Source organism: Cynocephalus volans, chromosome 3, assembly GCF_027409185.1.
Source record: "Cynocephalus volans isolate mCynVol1 chromosome 3, mCynVol1.pri, whole genome shotgun sequence".
Taxonomy (NCBI): Eukaryota; Metazoa; Chordata; class Mammalia; order Dermoptera; family Cynocephalidae; genus Cynocephalus; species Cynocephalus volans.
The window spans coordinates 89,691,888-89,711,007 of NC_084462.1; the positions used below are offsets into that span (position 1 = coordinate 89,691,888).

Consider the following 19,120-nt stretch of genomic DNA (forward strand, 5'->3'; position numbering starts at 1 on the left):
CTGTTAGTTTTGCTTCAATATTCTCCAATTGCCGAGATTTGTATTTTCTGAAATGCATTGTCCATTCTGTCATGTAGAGATATCCTGCCTCAGGTTTCCTGAAGTTGGGCTTCTAAAATCAGGATATTCATACTCATGGAAATACATCAAGATGTACCAAACCAAAATGTAAGATGGTGCATCTTTTTTATTTGGAGGCAAAACATGTTATACATACAAGCAAATATATCTTTACAGAGTAGGGTGAAAATTAATAAGCTTTAAGATAAAATAGGAGATCTTGTGTACATTTTCTCCTTTCCGACAGCCATTTAGGACTTTGGAGTTCATAGCTTCCTCTCTTCGGCCATTGGTAGTATTTTAGTGACAGGTGTTTGAAAGGTACTGGCCTGAGGTACTGGTCTAAGTCTTTGGGACGTGTAATTATTCAAACATGATACAGATTGAAATAAACACAAAAGCCCTTCTTTTCAGTCTTTCAACACCACACATAATCTAACAAATGCAAACTGCTTGTGAAGCACTGGACTCAGCGCTCTCCCATCCAGCTATCAGAGAGTCACTGTTATGTTCTGACCCAAGAGAAGAATGTTCCTACTCTCATATGTCCCTGGGCATCAAGTTATTTTATTTGTCATGTCTCTTACCATTTGGATTCCTCTGATGCTGGGGACGCTTTGGGGAAGTATTAGCATTCCTTATGTTCTTTTATAGGATCTTCAGCATGCTATTTGCTCAGACAATAACATAACTTTATACTTAGATTTTTCATATTTTAAGTATTTTATAAATGTATTGCTCATTTAAGTGTATTTATTGCTGTGAACCACACAGTTCCCCAGTGCTGAATTTGTGTATCCTTTACGTTAGGGCTACTAACTTGTCAAAGGATGATCTAATCAGAATCTCTCATTGTGTAAAAAAGTATAAAAAATTCCTTATGGATGTCTAGCCTATTTTGTGGACTGTATGGTGTAAATTAACAAACTGCATAACTTTTATATTTCTGAAATTATCTAAGTACCTTAAAGTCGGGTATTGCTTTAGACAGGCTTATTATTCAGCTGAAAGCAATATTTTTCCTCAACTCTCTGAATTGCAAGTCTAAATTCCCCATGACAATTATAAATTCTACACATTGCTCATACTTCATAAACATAACTGGAGGTGTTTTAAATTATTCTATGGAAGAAACACCCATCCTGGAACTAACACATGTCAAAGATGGACCACACTTTCTAAATATTTATTTAGTTCCTTAAATCAGTAGGATTAGTCCTTTTAATTCTGACATAATGAAGCAATTATATAAAGTAAAGATCAATGATTTCCAGCAAATCCAGGTTTTCTTCTTGTTAAAGAAAAAAGTCAATTAAATAGTGTCTAGTGACTTTAGGCTTTGTAGATATGTAGTTTAAATAAATTGGTCAAGCCCCTGTTTTCCTGAAATGAGGTAATTTAGGCAAAAAACGCTGGTAGAGAATTTTGCCTCTTTGCTTGAATTGATCATATCTTATGCTTTTTAAGAGTTAACCCGAAAGAGCAATGAAGCTGCCTCAAGGGAGGGGCTCTTTTAAATATTCATTCTCATTGACTTCCCAGATATTAATGAATGTGTACTGAACAGTCTACTTTGTGACAATGGACAATGTAGAAACACTCCTGGAAGTTTTGTCTGTACCTGCCCCAAAGGATTTATATACAAACCTGACCTAAAGACCTGTGAAGGTAAACCATATCTTTGTTCTTGTACTATGTACGTCTGTCTTTTCGAATGCCACTAGAGAACCATAAGAATAAATTAAAGTCACTTCTACCTTAGACAGCTATGCCAACTTAGTTGAAGTTCTATAGTTCTAAATGGATGTACTTTGTAAGTGACTGATGCTATTTACCTGCAATTACTATTTTATTTGCCATTTATTTTGCATTTAAATGCCATTTAAAAGTATTTGTTTTGCATTTACCTTCAACTGGCATTTTATTTGCCATCATGCAGTAGATGAGGAAAATAATATTATATGCTTTATGGGTTAGTAATTCTGAAATCACATGAATATTTGCTCCAGATTTTTTGAATGAAAGGATTCAACCAACTGTCAAATTCTATGCTATAGAGATGTGCTCAGTTACTATTTTGGCATTTTGTGTAGTCTAGAAAAAACTATTCAGGCCAGTTTGAGTATCTAATGAAGAATATTTGGTAACTATTGAGTCCAAAGTGAAGTACTCATTTATACCCCAGACTAGCTTTTAGCAGTAATGTAGATCTGTTTTTGTTTCAGACATTGATGAATGTGAATCAAGTCCTTGCATTAATGGAGTCTGCAAGAACAGCCCAGGCTCTTTCATCTGTGAATGTTCTTCTGAAAGTACTTTGGATCCAACAAAAACCATTTGCATAGGTATTTATCTTTCTGAGAATGATTTTCCTATGTGTATTAACATTGTTATACTTAATGTCAACCTCTACTGCAAAACAGTTTAAGTATGGATGAACAACATAAAAAATGATCATTATTCCTAGTTTTTTAGTGATATTCTTGCAGTAAGTCCAATATGCATATTTGAACTTTTGTTATCGATTCTATTAAACATCTGTTGTGTTATTTTCCCCCTCTGTAGAAACCATCAAGGGCACTTGCTGGCAGACTGTCATTGATGGGCGCTGTGAGATCAACATCAATGGAGCCACCTTGAAGTCTCAGTGCTGCTCTTCCCTTGGGGCTGCCTGGGGGAGCCCGTGCACACTATGCCAAGTTGGTAAGAGAAACGGGTGCTGTGGCTCCCATGCCATCCCATTGGTCACTTTGCACAGAAAGAGTTAGTCCAGTACTTTGTTTATGTAGGTCCACATGGAAATTTTAAAAGAGTTAATTCTGATGATCTCAATGCAACATTGCTAAATGAGAACTAAGAAAAGTGTCAAGGACACTAATTTTATGTGATTTGGGTAATTTATTCTTTTCTATCTCCACATTGTAATGTGGTTAGCATGTGGTGCTTTCCTGGAGCACCAATTCCTACTGGCTCTCTTGAGAACCTTGTGGTTAGGGGTCCTGAGCTTTTTCCAGGTAAAAATTTTATTCGGACAATCTAACTGTTGTGAAGGAACCAGTATTCATGACTAAACTTCATAAGCATTTCTAGTGAACTTCTTAATAAATCTGCTGGGAAGATGAGGTTTGAGAGTTTTGCCCATGGATTTGCTGATTCAATGTATGGGTATATAAATGTGTGAATTTATGTAGTATGAATGCTGCAGGTCATGAGATCTCCAAATTTTAAACTGTTTTCATATTCATGTTACAGTAATCTTATCATGTGATCCCGATTCGTAGGCCAATAGCAAGAGAGAAATCTACATTCAGTTTCCCTCTTGGCTGTCACCTTAGCATGATCAATAGGGTACCTTTGTGTCTTTTAGAATATCTTAGAGGAATTAAGCTTTATTCAAGGAGACATTTCATTATTATACTTCCTCACTGATGCAATCTCAGAAACACTTTGTTATCTCTTACTCACCCATAGCAACAAAATCTATTCATGTTCCAGGTCCTCTTTCATGTTTCTTATACTATGTCATAACTATAATATCTGGATATTGTTATTCCAAATTTGTTTTTTGTTTTGTTTTTTTTTACAGATCCTATATGTGGTAAAGGGTACTCAAGAATTAAAGGAACACAATGTGAAGGTATTTCTGATTCTTACTAAACCATAAATTTCTGCGTGCGTGAAGAATGCTTGTGTTAACTTGGACTGGATGACGCTGTCTTGTAACTTTACAGTGAGAAATATGCAGCAGAGAGAAAAAAATAATGAGAAATGCAGAACAGAACAGATGTTAATTTCACCAGCATGTATATGCTATTGCCAGTGTCAGATCACTGTGGCCAAAGGACAGGGTGGCTGAAAATGTTTTAGGCTGACCATAGTTTATAGTGACTGCAGTTTCAAAATGCTATCTATCAGGAAGGGAAAACAGGAAGTTTTTGGTGAAGCTGTAAAAATTGTATTTTTCTTGGTTTGTCCTATGGCTTTTTTGTTTGTTTGTTTCATGGTCATGGATGATTTAGAAGGACACACTCTATTGCCTCCTTTTTGAAAGTCTACATGGATTCTCTCCAGTTTACTGTGATTCTTTCTCACGGAGTCCCAGATAGTCATAGGTCATGGTGACTAACACAACCTGACATGACACAGCAGCTGAAAAATTTTAAAAACAGCAATTAGTCCCATATGTGGGATGAAATGAAGTTTTTTTCCCTGCTAAAACAAAGAGGAACACTACAACCCCCACCCAACGTCTTGCTTTCCAAATGATGACTGAATCCCTTGGCCTTTCTCTGGTCCAGACCCACTGTTAATAACTTATCTGACCTCAGCAGCACATTTTGCTGTACAAGTGGCCAGAACGACAACAACAGAAAAACCCCCAAAAGGTAGATTTCACACCCTCCCTGTTTCTCTCTCTTACAAGGAAAGATTTAGAATATTTTTTCAACATTCCTGGCTTGGAAAGTTATTTCTTCTAAATAGAGCCATGGTGTGTGTGTTTCTTAACTAATGCTCCCCTTTTTTGGCATTGGCAAGTAAGTGACTTTCTTTGGATTAACTTGATGGTGAATATTTTTCCAAATTAAGTGCAGAGAACATATTGCTCTCCATTAAGCAAACTGGGAAGGACTGGTACTTTAGGGCAAGATTGGGTGAATGATGAGTAAATGAACATGAGCATATTTTGACTCTTCTCAGTCAAGCTGGAACCACCAAGGCACTGACAGAACAACCTGAGACTATTGCTGAGTTCGGACTAGTTATACTTTTTCTGGGGATTTCTCAGCACTTCTCAAAAGAGACTCTTCACCGGTCCACATATTCCTCAGGGGAATTTTTTTCTATGCTCACCTTCAAACTATTTCTTCTTTGCTAGTTTGAAAGAGCAGGTTTCTGTTTCTCTACTTATTTTCAGACATGTGGTCTCATAAAGCTACTTATATGGCCCCGGGGAACCTTACCTGAGATGACCACAGCTCCGAGGGCTGTCCCTAAGAACTCACACCAGCTCCCTGTCTCTACAACTCAAAAGTTATTCCCTGAGACCAATGGAGAAACTCATATTTTTGGTAATAGGTGGGCTCAGTCTGATTGCTATTCAGACATCCCAGAAATTCTACATGAATTATTGGAAGCAAACTAGTTTTGTGAAGTGATCAGGTTCAGAATGGCCTTTTCTGTTATGAGAATAATTATGTCTTCATGGGTAGAATAAGGTAGAATGATATTGTATAGACATACTAACTTTATGCTTTTTTTTTCCTTTCTAGATATAGATGAATGTGAAGTGTTTCCAGGAGTATGCAAAAATGGCCTGTGTGTTAACACTAGGGGATCATTCAAGTGTCAGTGTCCCAGTGGAATGACTTTGGATGCCACAGGAAGGATCTGCCTTGGTAAGTAGCTCATTACTTTTCTAATAATTCTTAAAAATTACTAAAAACTCACTTAACAAAATAAGGCTGAACATTTAATTACAAGAAGAGACACACATCCCCAACCTCAGCATGTCCATTGGGATCCATGGTGGTTTCATCGACTCAGGCTCTTTGCTCTTTATATAAACAGTAGAGAACATATTAATGAGGAGAAACTTTAGTCCTTTGTGGATATGTAACTATTCCTTAAGTCAGTACCATCACAGTTATTCCAGAGCTCTTCAGCCTGCCCCCATATGCCGAGTTCTATAGAATACAAAGTGAATGGTGGGGAGAAGAACATTTGCACTTAATTGGAAACTGTAGCCACGTTTTCCAGGCACATCCTGCCATTGGCCAGAGGGGTAGATCCTTGCAGGAAACACCTGTGGGTATCAGAAGTGAAAATGCCACTGCCCTAAAGAGCAAACCTTAGGGAGCCCAGGGCTGTTTCACTGCCAGTAATGGTGTAATGGTGGGATTTTCCATGCCAACTGCTAGAGCCCAAGTGGGCTACTCAAACCCAATCATCTCATTCCAATTATGTGGAAGAGTCTGGACCCAGAACCTGGAACTCTAAGTCCTTAGAAAGTTGCCTTAGGGGCTCTAGTGGCAGCAAGTTTGAGATCCCACAGTCATACTTGTTGGGCCTGGCAGACTTGCTCAGGTGTTTCTACTTTGGCTTCTCACTGCCAGGAATATGTCCTTTGTTTGGATCACTGGTTTGCAAGTCCCTGACTCTGGAAATGATGCTCAGCTGTACTGCGCATCAGAAACCACGTTACTCTGAACAGCATCCTTAGTGAAGACCACTGTAGGTAACTGAGAGAATGGTATGTAGTTAGGGGATCTTGATCATTTACAAATTAGAACTAACAAACCTTTAGATATAGAACTTTATGGTTTATGGAGTAAGTGCTTTGGAATAGAAGGGGGGAATTCAGAGCCTAGAAGTTTTTGTAACTAAGAATGTCAGTTAATCCCAATAGGAGGCTTAGTTCTTTGTTTAGGAGAAATCGGCACTTAATGACAACATTAATTCCAGGTTCTACAGTGTCTAATTTAGGATTCGCTTAAAAATTATCCACCTTAGTATAGGCAACCTGAATGTAAAGCTGTCCAGAAGGCTTCAGAAGCTTCCTAACATTGGAGGAAGCTCAGGCACTTAGGTGAATGATTAGTGACCACATTGTGAAGGAGAAAGAGAAGAAATATCTTATGTTTTAATTACACTTTCCAAGTCTCTGACGCATAATCTCATTTGAGCTTCACAGCACCACCTGAGAGATGGTGCAACATCACTTAACAGATGTGAAATCACATGTCTGCACAGAAGACATCTCCCAAAAGAGCCTTGCAGGATTTCTCAGAACACAGCTCGCTTCTTATTATGTAAAACTATCAGAAAAAACTTCAAGTTGAAAGGGAACTTTTCACAAATAGGCAGTGCAAATATAGGCTGAGAGTCTTTATGAGGCAGGAATACCTCCCACGTAGCTTGGGTTTCTTTTGACAAAAAAAATTAATTCCAGTCAACAAGTCATACAGCAAATTATTACGTGTGTTGTGCATGGCCTACCAACATGGTGGCAGTTAGGGGCAGAGAAAACGGAGCCGCTCTCCTCTGTTCCCTGGCAGACATCCGCCTGGAAACCTGCTTCCTTACGTATGAGGATGAGGAATGTTCTCTGCCCATCGCTGGCCGCCACCGCATGGACGCCTGCTGCTGCTCCGTCGGGGCAGCCTGGGGTACTGAGGAATGCGAGGAGTGTCCCGTGAGAAATACCCCCGAGTATGAAGAGCTCTGTCCCAGAGGACCCGGATTTGCCACAAAAGAAATTACAAATGGAAAACCTTTCTTCAAAGGTACGATGTTTTGAGTGATTGGTTCCTTTTCTCTTTAGACCAACAGGATGCATTCTCCTGGGTCCAGAGTTCTATGAACAGAAGAATTACGGTGAATGTCGTCCGTGTGGTCATCTCTTGCCCGTCTTAGCATGGGTTTTCAGCTTTCTGAATTATACATAGCAAAATGTTCACCCTGTGCTAGGCGTTTTTCCTCCTCAGGACTTTCCGAGGTCCCTTGCCTCTCCCTTGTAGCCGTTAAGTAGTAACGTAGATTTCAATATTATCCTAAACCAGAAATAAATGAATAGACGTATGCTCGGGAAATTTCCATGCCATCTGCTAAAACCACGTGATGCAACCTTTGATCCTCTGGTTGCGGCATCCACGTCACTGCCATCCACCTGCATATAGGTAACAGAGGGTGAATGGGGGGTCATGCCCAGTGGCAGGTCCTCTTTGTCCAGATACGGTGAAATTCATTCCTGTGGCAAACACAATCCAGTGACTTATGATGTTTCAAATATTATTTTAGTTTATCATGCCATAATGTAAATTCCATGTAAAAAATAATGTTACAGATTAAATCAAATTCCGAAATCAATTTAACTTTTAAAGCACAGTGATACAGAGCTTTTTCACTTCAGCATATGGAAAAAAAAAACTTGGCTACTTAGAATTCTGATTATGCAGAGGCTCCTGCTTATGTTCCTAGTGTAGAGTTTCGTGTTTGGCTGTTCAGTTTTTGCGCACTGTCCCTCATGTTGGGCTCTGGAAGTCTGGTCCTAGTTATTATACTTCATAACTAAATCAACTCATAAAAATGGGAAATGAGTTATAAATATCACTTAATTATTCTTATGTAGAAAAGTATTGAATTCTTTTTTTTGTTTGTTTACTGAGTGTTTGGTCCAAGAAGCCCTGGGGGTTAAAATTCTTTTGCCTGGAGAGTCAATTTCTAGATGGCTCCGTTAAATGTCTCCTAAGTAAATTTAAAGGAACTTGAATAATTTGCTTCCAAAGTCTGTGGTAACCCATTGCTGCCGAAGGGCTTGATGTTGAGATTTTATCTGCCAGTTCTGTCTCTCATGGCATTATGTAGAAATGAACTTATATTTCTTGAGCTTTAGGTCTTGCTTTGGAGAAGTAAGGGAAAACTTAGGTCATGTGTTACATGTATGCAGAGTCTTCTAGTGTATAAGAAACTCTTTAAATTCTATTAATTTAACCTTAATGCTACATTATATTGAAAAAAAAATTTAAAACATAGTACAAACTATTTGCAAATAATTTTAATTATAAATGACATCTTTGAAATTTTTATGTTTTAGGTATATCCAAAAGACCACCAAAGAGCATTAAATGAATATCTTATTATCTTATTCTGTTACACACTCAGTTGGTTACTGTGGAGCAGTATATTCTAATAATCTTTAATGTGCTTTAAGTGTAGACAACAGTGGCTTAGAATATTTTATTCATTTATTTAGTAAGTAGTTGTTAAGATTTCACTATGTATCAGACAGTGTTCTGGGCCCTACAAGTCCAAATAAAGACATTCTTTGCTTCTCTAATAATGATTTCTAAAATGGAGAAGCTGAAAAGGCTAGAAATGTTTACAAAGTTATATTTCTCATGGATCATCATGCATTCTTTCAAATGAGTATCACCAAGACCTTAAATCAAGACTCTCCAACCTTCTGGGTTTAAATGATGGGCACTGAGATCTCCTAACTGACTGCTCATAAACTTTTCACCCCACATTTTATCTTTCCTGAAGATATCAATGAGTGCAAGATGATACCCAGCCTTTGCACGCATGGCAAGTGCAGAAACACTATCGGCAGCTTTAAGTGCAGGTGTGACAGTGGCTTTGCTCTTGATTCTGAAGAAAGGAACTGCACAGGTCAGTAAATGGGCTTTCAGGGGCAGGGAGAGGGGGCATCCTTGAAATCTCTTCATTGTTAATGTATTGCCACAAGAATTAAGGTACCCTGATACTCATTTACTGCCACTTGCTGTTTTTGTGCAGACATTGACGAATGCCGCATATCTCCTGACCTCTGTGGCCGAGGCCAGTGTGTGAACACCCCCGGGGACTTTGAATGCAAATGTGACGAAGGCTATGAAAGTGGATTTATGATGATGAAGAACTGCATGGGTAAGTTTGTTGTCATTTGATCAGCACAGGAAGAAAAGGATTCCAAGAAGCTTTGATGACTCATAGCCTATGTCTCAGGTTCTTCCTGCTGCCCTGGTCTCTGGACCTGCGAGTCAGGAATTAATCTGTGGCAGAGGGAGACTGACATGCAGAAGGAATGAGGGAATTCATGCTGTGGGGTCACCCACAGGTGACCTCGGAGAACAGTTGTGGGTCCTTGAGAAGTGAGTTTAACACCTGGAATAGATAACCCAGGGAAGAGAGAACAATTCAAACGTTGTTTCAGACATAGTAAAGGTCCCATTACAGGGTTTTTGCTCAATTTTTCTAGAAAAGGAGATCGAGTAAGCTGGTTATCTTAGGTTAAGTTCTCTAGAAACAAAGTTTGAAATGGTAATTCTCCCAACTGGGATTTTTCTTTTTTTCCCTGAGGGAGTGCCTTCAGGAGGAACCTGTCAGGAAGTGGGAGAAGCAGGCAAATATAGGGAAAGAAGAGATAAGCCCAGGGTTTTTGCCGCCTATTAGCCTTAGTCTGATCCTGCAGGGAGCTTTGGAGTATGAACGGCATCAGCAAGTGGTCCCATCTTGAGACAGGAAGTCAAGCTTTTATACTCCTATGTCAGTTCAGTCAATTATTGGCCGTGGGTGGCCCCTAGCATGGGAGAGAGCTATAATCTCTCACCTCCCAAGCGTTTCCAAGTGAGACAGACAGCAATCCTCCAAGAAGGCAGCCTGTGAGCTATTAGTAGCCAGGCCTCCCAGCAACTGGGGGATGGGTGCTCTGGCTTGCTAAGGGGGATAAGAACACCACCAGCATCTTCAACGTGGTTCATTTCCATTTGCAGATATCGATGAGTGTCAGAGAGATCCTCTCCTATGCCGAGGAGGCGTTTGCCTAAACACAGAGGGAAGTTACCGCTGTGAATGCCCGTCTGGGCATCAGCTGTCCCCCAACATCTCTGCATGTATTGGTAAGGACGAAGACTTTCAGACCACTTCCTTAAGGCTAGAGCCTGAGTCAGAAGCTAATGTTTGGATATTTTCTCTTCTTATTTTCTCAACAGACATCAACGAGTGTGAACTGAGCGCAAACCTCTGCCCCAATGGCCGCTGTGTGAACCTCATAGGGAAGTATCAGTGCGCCTGCAACCCTGGCTACCATTCAACTCTTGATAGGCTGTTTTGTGTTGGTAGGTTCTGTATTTTATTTTATTTTATATTTTTTCTCTTTCTGAAACACTCAAGCCATGTACTACTCTGAGTTCTGTTTTCATCACTAGTTACTTTTACTTAATCTCTCTTGTTTCCTTATAAGTAAAATTCTTTTCATAGTGACTCACAATCTTTGGATCTCCCTTGCTTATCTGTTTAAAGCACCATGTAAATGAAGAATATTGAATGTTTTAGCTCTAAAAGTATAATTTGACCTTTGCTGTTTTGAATAGTGAGCAGTCGCATGCTTTTTTTGTTCATACGTATACCAAGGCAAATCAACAAGTGATAACCAACCACCTGAAATAACCCAAACCTGGTGAGTGCTGTGGAGAAGACAAAAAAGCATAGGGAGAAATCTCTGCCCTTAGCTGGTTTAGATCAGCTAAAAGATTTCAAAGATACAAACTACTGGAGAGAATACCATGGAACATTCATAGCTTACACTGAAGAAGAGGCCATGTCTGGCACTCCTTAAAGATGGGTTTTTGTGGGACAAGCATTTTGCTTTGTGGTTGGCCCTCTGTAGGTTTAGTCGTGCTGTGAAGAGTGGCACAGAGAGCCCTGTGGCTTTATTGTGCCCAAAGTCAAAGTGAAACTTTGTAGAAACTGCCAGTTTTTGCCTGGTTTGGGGTGTATACCATGTGGAACTGCCAAGTCTCACATGGTTTCCACCCGAACCATAAATCAGCCCAAATTCTTCTGAAATAGGGCCCAGGACAACTCAGAACTCCAACTCAGGTTCTTGAAAAGGACTAGAACCTCAGCCAATCAAACTAAATTTCAAGTTTATGACCAAATCTATGACCAAGAGAATTTCACCCACGTGTCCATTATCATAACTGGGATTTGTTCTCCTGGCACCCAGTACTTCTCTTGCATCTGAAGTGCACACTATGTATTGTGTAATTAATTGTTCATCTGTCTTGCTGGGTGCAATGTAACGTTATAAAGGCAGGGATAGTGTCTGCTCAGTCACTAGATTCTCATCTCTAGCACATAGTAGGTGGGTAGTTAATATTAGTTGAAGGAATCAAGCAATGACTTCCAGTTGCCATAGGATGCTTTTTTTTTTTCCTCTCTCTTTACTTGACCTATGCCTAGAAACTTTAAACATGTGCCATGATCATAAACACAGAGGAGGGTGTCTTTGTTTTTGTGTTGCGAGAACAGAACACCTGAGACTGGGTCATATAATGAACAGAAATTTATTGGCTCACAGTTCTGGAGGCTGGAAAGTCCAATATCAAGGTGCCAGCATCTTTTGTGGGTCCTCTTGCTGCATCATAACATGGCAGAAGGCAAGAGAGTGAGAGAGCAAGAGGGGGCCAAACTCACCCTTTTATAGTGGCCCCAATCCCGCCCATGAGAGTGGAGCTCTCACAGCCTAATCAACTCTCAAAGGTTTCACCTCTTAATATTGTTACAATGGCAGTTAAATTTCAACATGCGTTTTGGAGGGGACAAACATTCAAACCATAGCAGAAGGTGATATTATTTTTATTTCTCTTAGACATTGATGAATGCAGCATAATGAATGGTGGTTGTGAAACATTCTGCACAAACTCTGAAGGAAGCTATGAATGTAGCTGTCAGCCAGGATTCGCACTAATGCCTGACCAGAGATCATGCACCGGTGAGTAGGTTTTAGCTTCATGTTGAAATCTCTCAGTAACAGGTCCCTAAGTAGAGTGGTTCAGGCCCTGGCTTTGGAGTCAGACAGTTGTGGGTTTAAATACTTGTTTGTCACATATTTTAGTTGTGCATCATTGATCAAGAAGCTTAGCATCAGATTCCTCATCAATAAAATGAGGTTCAGATTCCCTATGTGGAAGAGCACGTACAGAACTTAGCGTATTATCTGGTATATTATAAATGGAGTATAAAATACATTTTATTCATTGATCAGAATTTTGAAGAGTTTGATCTTTTGGCCTAATTCAATGCTGCTCACGGTGTGTTCCCTGGACCAGCAGTATCAGCCTCACTTGAAAACTTGTTGAAAATGCAAAATCTCAGGCCCCATTCCAGATCTACTGAATCAGAAACTACTGGGGTGGGTGCCAGTAATCTGTGTTTTCACAGGCTCTCCAAATGATTTGGATGCATGATGAAGTTTGAGTACCTCTGGTCTAATTTACACTTCCTACTGTATCACCCATGGCAAAGAGCCGTGCAGCCAGCCAGAGATGATAAATGAAATAGGTGACATAGGTTTTGATTTTAGCTCAGGTTAAAAAGAGAATTTGGGTTTAGGAACCAAAATTATTTTATCTGACCTAGAAAAACATCCCTATAGAACTTTAGATATAAATTTGGCTATAAAAACTAAATGTGGATAATAAATGTTTTTACTAAGTGTGCATTTAAGTAGATGTGCTTATTTCAAGCAATTTTCACTTTAAAAACATTATTAAAATAGAAGAAGGTATATTTGGGCATTTATAATTTGAGAATGAGAAAAATAAGATTCATAAGAATTTTTAAATGATAAGTTTATGTAAGAGATGACATTTCTAATTAAATGATAGACTTTTAAGTGGGTGTGGATCTTGTCCTTGAACAGTATATTGTGAATCTTGAAAATGGTTCTCTCCCTTTTTACCCAGGGTAACTTAATGAGCTAATTTATGTAAAACTTCACTTAGATTTGAGAGTTAATAGTTTTATGCTAGTAGGCTGAGTTTATTTGACTTGGGTCAGTTAATGTTTTCTCAGTGAATAATGGAACCAATATTAGCTTTTGATTTTATTCTTTGCAGATATCAACGAGTGTGAAAATAACCCCAATATCTGTGATGGCGGTCAGTGTACAAACATACCTGGAGAGTACAGGTGCTTGTGTTATGATGGATTCATGGCATCTGAAGACATGAAGACTTGCGTAGGTAAGCAAAGAAGACAGAATTTTTCATCTTGTCTGGTTGTTCACAGACATTGTTAGATGACATGAAGTTTAGTTTGGGTAGTTGATAGATGGATCCCATTTGAAAAGAAAGGATATTTAAGGGCATAGTATTTGTATTTTAAGGCCAGCATTTCAAAGAGCAACTTTCTTGTGACTGATATGATGCTCTTGTCAGATATGTTATGTGGATTGAGCTAACCATCAGTAAACTTCAGATGGACATTTCTTTTATGTCTGTTCATTATTTCTGTTCACTTAATCCTCCTTCTTCTGCTGTGACTAGAGTTTAAGTTTTTAAAATGCTTGACTAAAGGCAAGCAAAATTTATCTATGACAAGAATGCAATGAACTCTGTAACTGAATTGATCGTATTTGTTTTGGATATTTTCTATTACTGTGCCTTCACATTTGTTAAACTTTTCTTCTGCAATATCTAATCTGACTTTAATCCCATTGAGTGTATTTTTCTTCTCAGAAGTTGTAGTTTTCATCTCTAAAAGTTCGATTTGAGTCTTTTTTCATATCTTCTGTTTTTCTACTTAATATGTTCAATCATCTCTCTAGCTTTTTGAACATGTGGAATACAGTTATAATAACTGTTCTAATGTCCTTGTCTTCTAATTCTATCATCTATGTCAGTTCTGGGTCACTTCAATAAATTGACTTTCTGCTTCATTATGGGTCATATTTTCTTGCTTCACTGAATGCCTGGCAATTTTTGACTAAATACCAGGCATTGTATATTCTGTCTTACTAGGCACTGGATATTTCTGTATTCCTAGACTATTTTTGAGCTTTGTTCTGGAATACAGTTAAATTACTTGGAAATAGATTGATCTTTTCAGACTTGCTTTAAAGCTTTTAAGCAACAGTTAGTCTAGGGCTAATTCTGCTCCATTTCTGAGGTAAGACCCTTCTGGATACTCTACCCAGTTCCCTGTGAATTATGAGGTTTTCCAGTCTAGCTGGTGGGAATGGGCACAATTCCAGGCCTTCTGTAAACTTTGAGGATTTTTTCCCCATAATTCTTTTGGGTAGTACTTTCCCCAGCCTTGAATAGTTTGTTTCCTTGCATGAATGTGCTGATCACTACTCATCTAAATACTTGAGAAAGACCCTCTGCAGATCTCTGGAGCTCTCCCTCTGTGCAGCTCTCTTCTGTCCTTTACTCTTCACCGTGAACTCTAGCTATCTTGGCATTCCAGGACTTCTAGATTCATCTGCTCAATCAGAGACACATCCCTATGCCATGGACTTAAAACTGCCTCTACACAGTAATCTGGGGCAGTTGTAGTACTTACCTCATTTGTTTTCTTTCTCTGAGGGATCACTGTCTTTTGTTGCCTAATGTGCAATATCTGGAAAGCCATTTTTTCATGTCCGTTGCACATTTTTTTATTATTTCAGGTGGGGAGGTTATTTCAATCCCTGTTATTTCATATTAGCCAGAAGCAAGAGTCTAAAAGTGATTATATTTAAACTTTTATCACATTTATATCTTCTGAAAACCTTTACTGAAAATTCATGAAGTCCTAGGAATTAAAATGAATGTTATAAAATAACAAATAATTTCTAATTTGGGAAAGAAATGAAGTTTGTAACTATTTGCACTAAGACTACCAGTACATCCGTTCTTTCTTTTAAAATATGAAAACTGATTTGTTAGCATCATGCAGACTGAATTAAAATTTTCATCTTGCAACAAAGTATGCTTTTAAAAAAATTTCCTAGTCCGTCACATAAACAGGCTCTACGCTTAGTCTGGAGTCAATCTGTTTATTTGATTACTTGCCCCCTTGCTTGTGGGCCGATAAAAATGTTTGCATGACTAGCCTGTAATATAGAAAGCAAATGTGAATTGGGCCCCTTAACTACAGCTTTTTTTTTTCGAAGTGAAAGTATTTCACCTTTTGTAATTTATTTGTCATAGGTATTTTATCTCAGGGAAAAAGTATTCAATGATATTAAATAATGATGTATATTAATAACAACTGTGTTTTACAGATGTCAATGAATGTGACCTGAATCCAAATATCTGCCTAAGTGGAACCTGTGAAAACACTAAAGGTTCATTTATCTGCCACTGTGATATGGGCTATTCAGGCAAAAAAGGAAAAACTGGCTGTACAGGTATGTTTTTTCAAATTGAACAATAAAATATTAAGCGGGTAAGAGATTGCTATCATAACTATAGATTAATATAATTTTTTAACTGTTAACCTTTTATCTGCATTAAAAACATTTTGTAGAACATTTTTCATTAATTTAGCTTTTGCTTTTTTGAAATTCGTCATAGTTTATATTAGATCCAACTTGAAGTTTTTTTGTTTACATGTGGAAAAAAGGCATATTGAATAAGAGATATCAATGATGCTTAGCTCTGTGTCTATGGTTCTATGGTTCAAGCTTTATTTTTAGCATCCACTATAAATGTGGGACTTGGTAAGGGATGGTGGTCTGGCAGTAATAAAGAGGAAGGTAGGATAGTTCCATACCATATTTTACCTAGTGGACGGATACCATTGTTTGGCTAAGCCAAGCTCACTGCAGTTTAACCCAGAGAGCAGTGATGCTTATGAAGGAAAAAGTTAATCTTATGGGACAGTCTTCATTTCCTATTAGAAAAGGGTCCCTAGAATTCCACGACCCAAATTTCAGCTAACTGACATGTGCAGTAGCAGATTATTTTAAGCCCTTTGCCATGAAGAAAGCTTAAGTTTTCATGCCATATTAATATAGTTTTAGGTAAATTAGGTGTGATGTATATAACACCCTTTGCCCAGTGTTGATCAATAAATAGGAGCTATTGTCATATTAAATGAGACATACAAACCCAGTGTTTAGAAGCCATTTTAACTAAGAACATAACTTCTAGCCTAGGAAAAGTTCTATACTATTTACTGATACATGCTTGAAATCAGTTTAAAGAAGGAAAATCTTACTCTGTAGTTTGAAAGGATTGTTTTTCATTGAGACAACGGTGATGAGCTCTGCACTGCATGTTAGATAAGATGACTCCAGTTTTGCATGACAGCAGCAGCCTTTTAGTAAATCATATGAACAGAAACTTACAAAGGGTTTTCAAAAAGTTCATGGAAAGATTCATGTTATCTTTTAATTCTGTTTTTCCACGAAGTTTTTGAAACACACTAGCAGATTTGAAGTTTTTTTAAAAAAAACTCTATTCTTTTCCAAGGGCTAATATCTCTCCCATCCTATTAAATTGCAGCCTAAAATGATTTTTCTATTTGATAAAATCTAGCTAGAAGTATAGGAAGCAGGCTTGAGTTTCATGGCCCTTTTGATATCATAGTAGCATGTCATGTGATATTCTTATCTAAAGGAGTAGAACCCTGAATTTCATTTCAGTTATTGCACTGGTTTGTGATCTTTTATGAATCATCAGGGTGCACTGCAGTTACTCAAAAGTTGCCCTCAGGTAGGTAACGCTGCAGTGACCTATGGAAGGAGGGGCTGTAGTAGAGAAGAAAAAGAAATCCTTGGTAAATACTGTTATTAACAACCAATGGTAACATATTTGATTGGAAATGACATACAAACAAAAATTGGCAGAAAGTTTGGTATACTTAAAAACAAGTTTTTAAAAATCTGGGTCCCCAATTTTTTTAATCCCATGTAAGTAGGACTCTTCTAGCCTGCTTTTAGTTTAAAATTAGTGTCAGTCACAACTTGTACCATCAGGTTACCTTGGTGATGGTCATGTTAAAGGCAAGTCTTTGTAAGGTTCCAGGCAACTAGTATAAATAGAGATCTGTATCTTGTCCAATTGGATAAGCAAGCCACACACAAATAACAGCAAGAACAGATCCGGAACTGTCTTTTGATAATAGACAAAAGAAATTACCTACTTATTTATTTAGATAGATAGATAGATAAAATTTTTAATGAGTATGCTTTAAAAGAATTATAAAAATATGTATGCTATTTCATAAGGAGCAACTTTATTTCATGAGAACTAAAAGACATCCTCTGAGCTCCATTACAGCTTTGTCTAAATATTTCAGCTGCCTTGTCATTACTGATTGTTTCCATTTTAACAAATAAACATTTTTTCCCCCAATCACTTTAGCAGTGTTCAGAATCCACCCACTTACATTCCCAGCCCACACAGATTCTAAGGTTTTTTTCCTCTTATGATTTGTCCAAATAGTGTGGGTATTGCTGAGAGGAATGTTGAATTTAATGAAGAGGAAACGTACATGTGCTTGAAACCTAGAACATAGTTCTTCTATCCTTGGCTTAAGTGGGCTGGATTGCAATTTTTCTGTGACCCAGTGTAAGGCTTCTACAGCTTGTTCTACATAATTGTAATTAGACCATAAATTGGAAGAAGAAAAAATAGATCCCTGCTAGGTGCCATCATTGGTGGGTGCTGGCTTTCACAAGCTAATTTGTGAGACTACCTCTCATCATGTGCTCACTTAGGGAATACAGCATACTATTAAGTGGAATAAAAACAGAATTATTTGCAGTGAAAATAGCAGGATTTCTGGATCATTCCATTTCTCAACCTATCTGGTTCCTTTTACACGAGAAATGTTTCTAGTAGGTCCATGGGAGAGAATTATAAATGAGTACTTCAACCACCAGCAGTGAGAATTTGTGTTCATTTCCTTCCAGTTTCTTATCACTGCTAATTCTCTTCCACTGGCTGTCAGCCAGTGAAAACTCCATGGGTGTTCAGTTAATAGTCTTGGCTCAAATTCGATCCAAATTAAGAAATCCAAGCTTCACGTTTGGCCGCTCCATTCACTGCAACGCCCTACTCCTCAATACCTAATCAAGGAGATTCTTCAGTGTGCCAGCTCGCTGGATTAGTATCCACATGACGGATGCCCGGATGGCAGAGAAGGCAGGTGTTTGAGGATGGTACAGCCCTTCCCTCTGCGACTGTGAGAGGAGGCCAGAGCAGTTCAGAGCACAAGCCCATATTCAGGTGGCAGACTTGCGTGGAGCATACCCAGAACCTGTGAATGGGTCTGCTCAGACCACGTCCTTGCTGTTCAAGGGAGCCCTGCACATAGGACCTTTGAGTCTTTGTGACAGAGGTTTGGTGGGGTTAAGGAGGCTGCAGTGTCAGCCTTAAATTTGAATTTCTTTGCTTTTCTTGGCTTATGCTCATTCATAATCTTAAAAAGGAATTTTCTGTCTGGAGCAAACTTGTGGGGGAAAGAGAACATTTGTACAGAAAAAGATGTCCTTGGCAAGTGTGTGCTGTGTTTCCTTCACATTATTGAAGAGTGTTTCAGCACAGCATTTTTGTTTGCTTGTTTTCCCTATGGCTCATTTTCCCCCTCTATTTGCTTTTTTAATGAAGTATAGTTCTAGGCCCAAGTTTGAGGTGAAAACTATTCATGATTAATATTTGGTGCACACACGCATGTACACACATGGGAAAACCTTTTGTTCTGAGGTGCCTTTACACCTTATAACCACTTTAAGTTGTTTTAATTCCCTTGTTACCTACTGAGAGTGTAAAGCATTGAGGTAATGACT

The 19,120-nt window shown here is 38.3% G+C and overlaps 1 protein-coding gene across 1 annotated transcript in view; it reads left to right on the forward strand.

Moving 5' to 3' along the window:
- FBN1 (fibrillin 1) overlaps window positions 1–19,120 on the forward strand; it is a 228,745-nt gene that overhangs the window by 146,119 nt on the left and 63,506 nt on the right. The window contains exons 19-31 of the mRNA XM_063091977.1: window positions 1,603–1,728; window positions 2,286–2,405; window positions 2,626–2,763; window positions 3,647–3,697; window positions 5,331–5,456; window positions 7,116–7,343; window positions 9,103–9,228; window positions 9,355–9,483; window positions 10,329–10,454; window positions 10,548–10,673; window positions 12,209–12,331; window positions 13,458–13,583; window positions 15,608–15,733. Of these exons, the coding sequence (XP_062948047.1) occupies window positions 1,603–1,728; window positions 2,286–2,405; window positions 2,626–2,763; window positions 3,647–3,697; window positions 5,331–5,456; window positions 7,116–7,343; window positions 9,103–9,228; window positions 9,355–9,483; window positions 10,329–10,454; window positions 10,548–10,673; window positions 12,209–12,331; window positions 13,458–13,583; window positions 15,608–15,733 (1,671 nt within the window). The remainder of the gene's footprint in view (window positions 1–1,602; window positions 1,729–2,285; window positions 2,406–2,625; window positions 2,764–3,646; window positions 3,698–5,330; window positions 5,457–7,115; window positions 7,344–9,102; window positions 9,229–9,354; window positions 9,484–10,328; window positions 10,455–10,547; window positions 10,674–12,208; window positions 12,332–13,457; window positions 13,584–15,607; window positions 15,734–19,120) is intronic.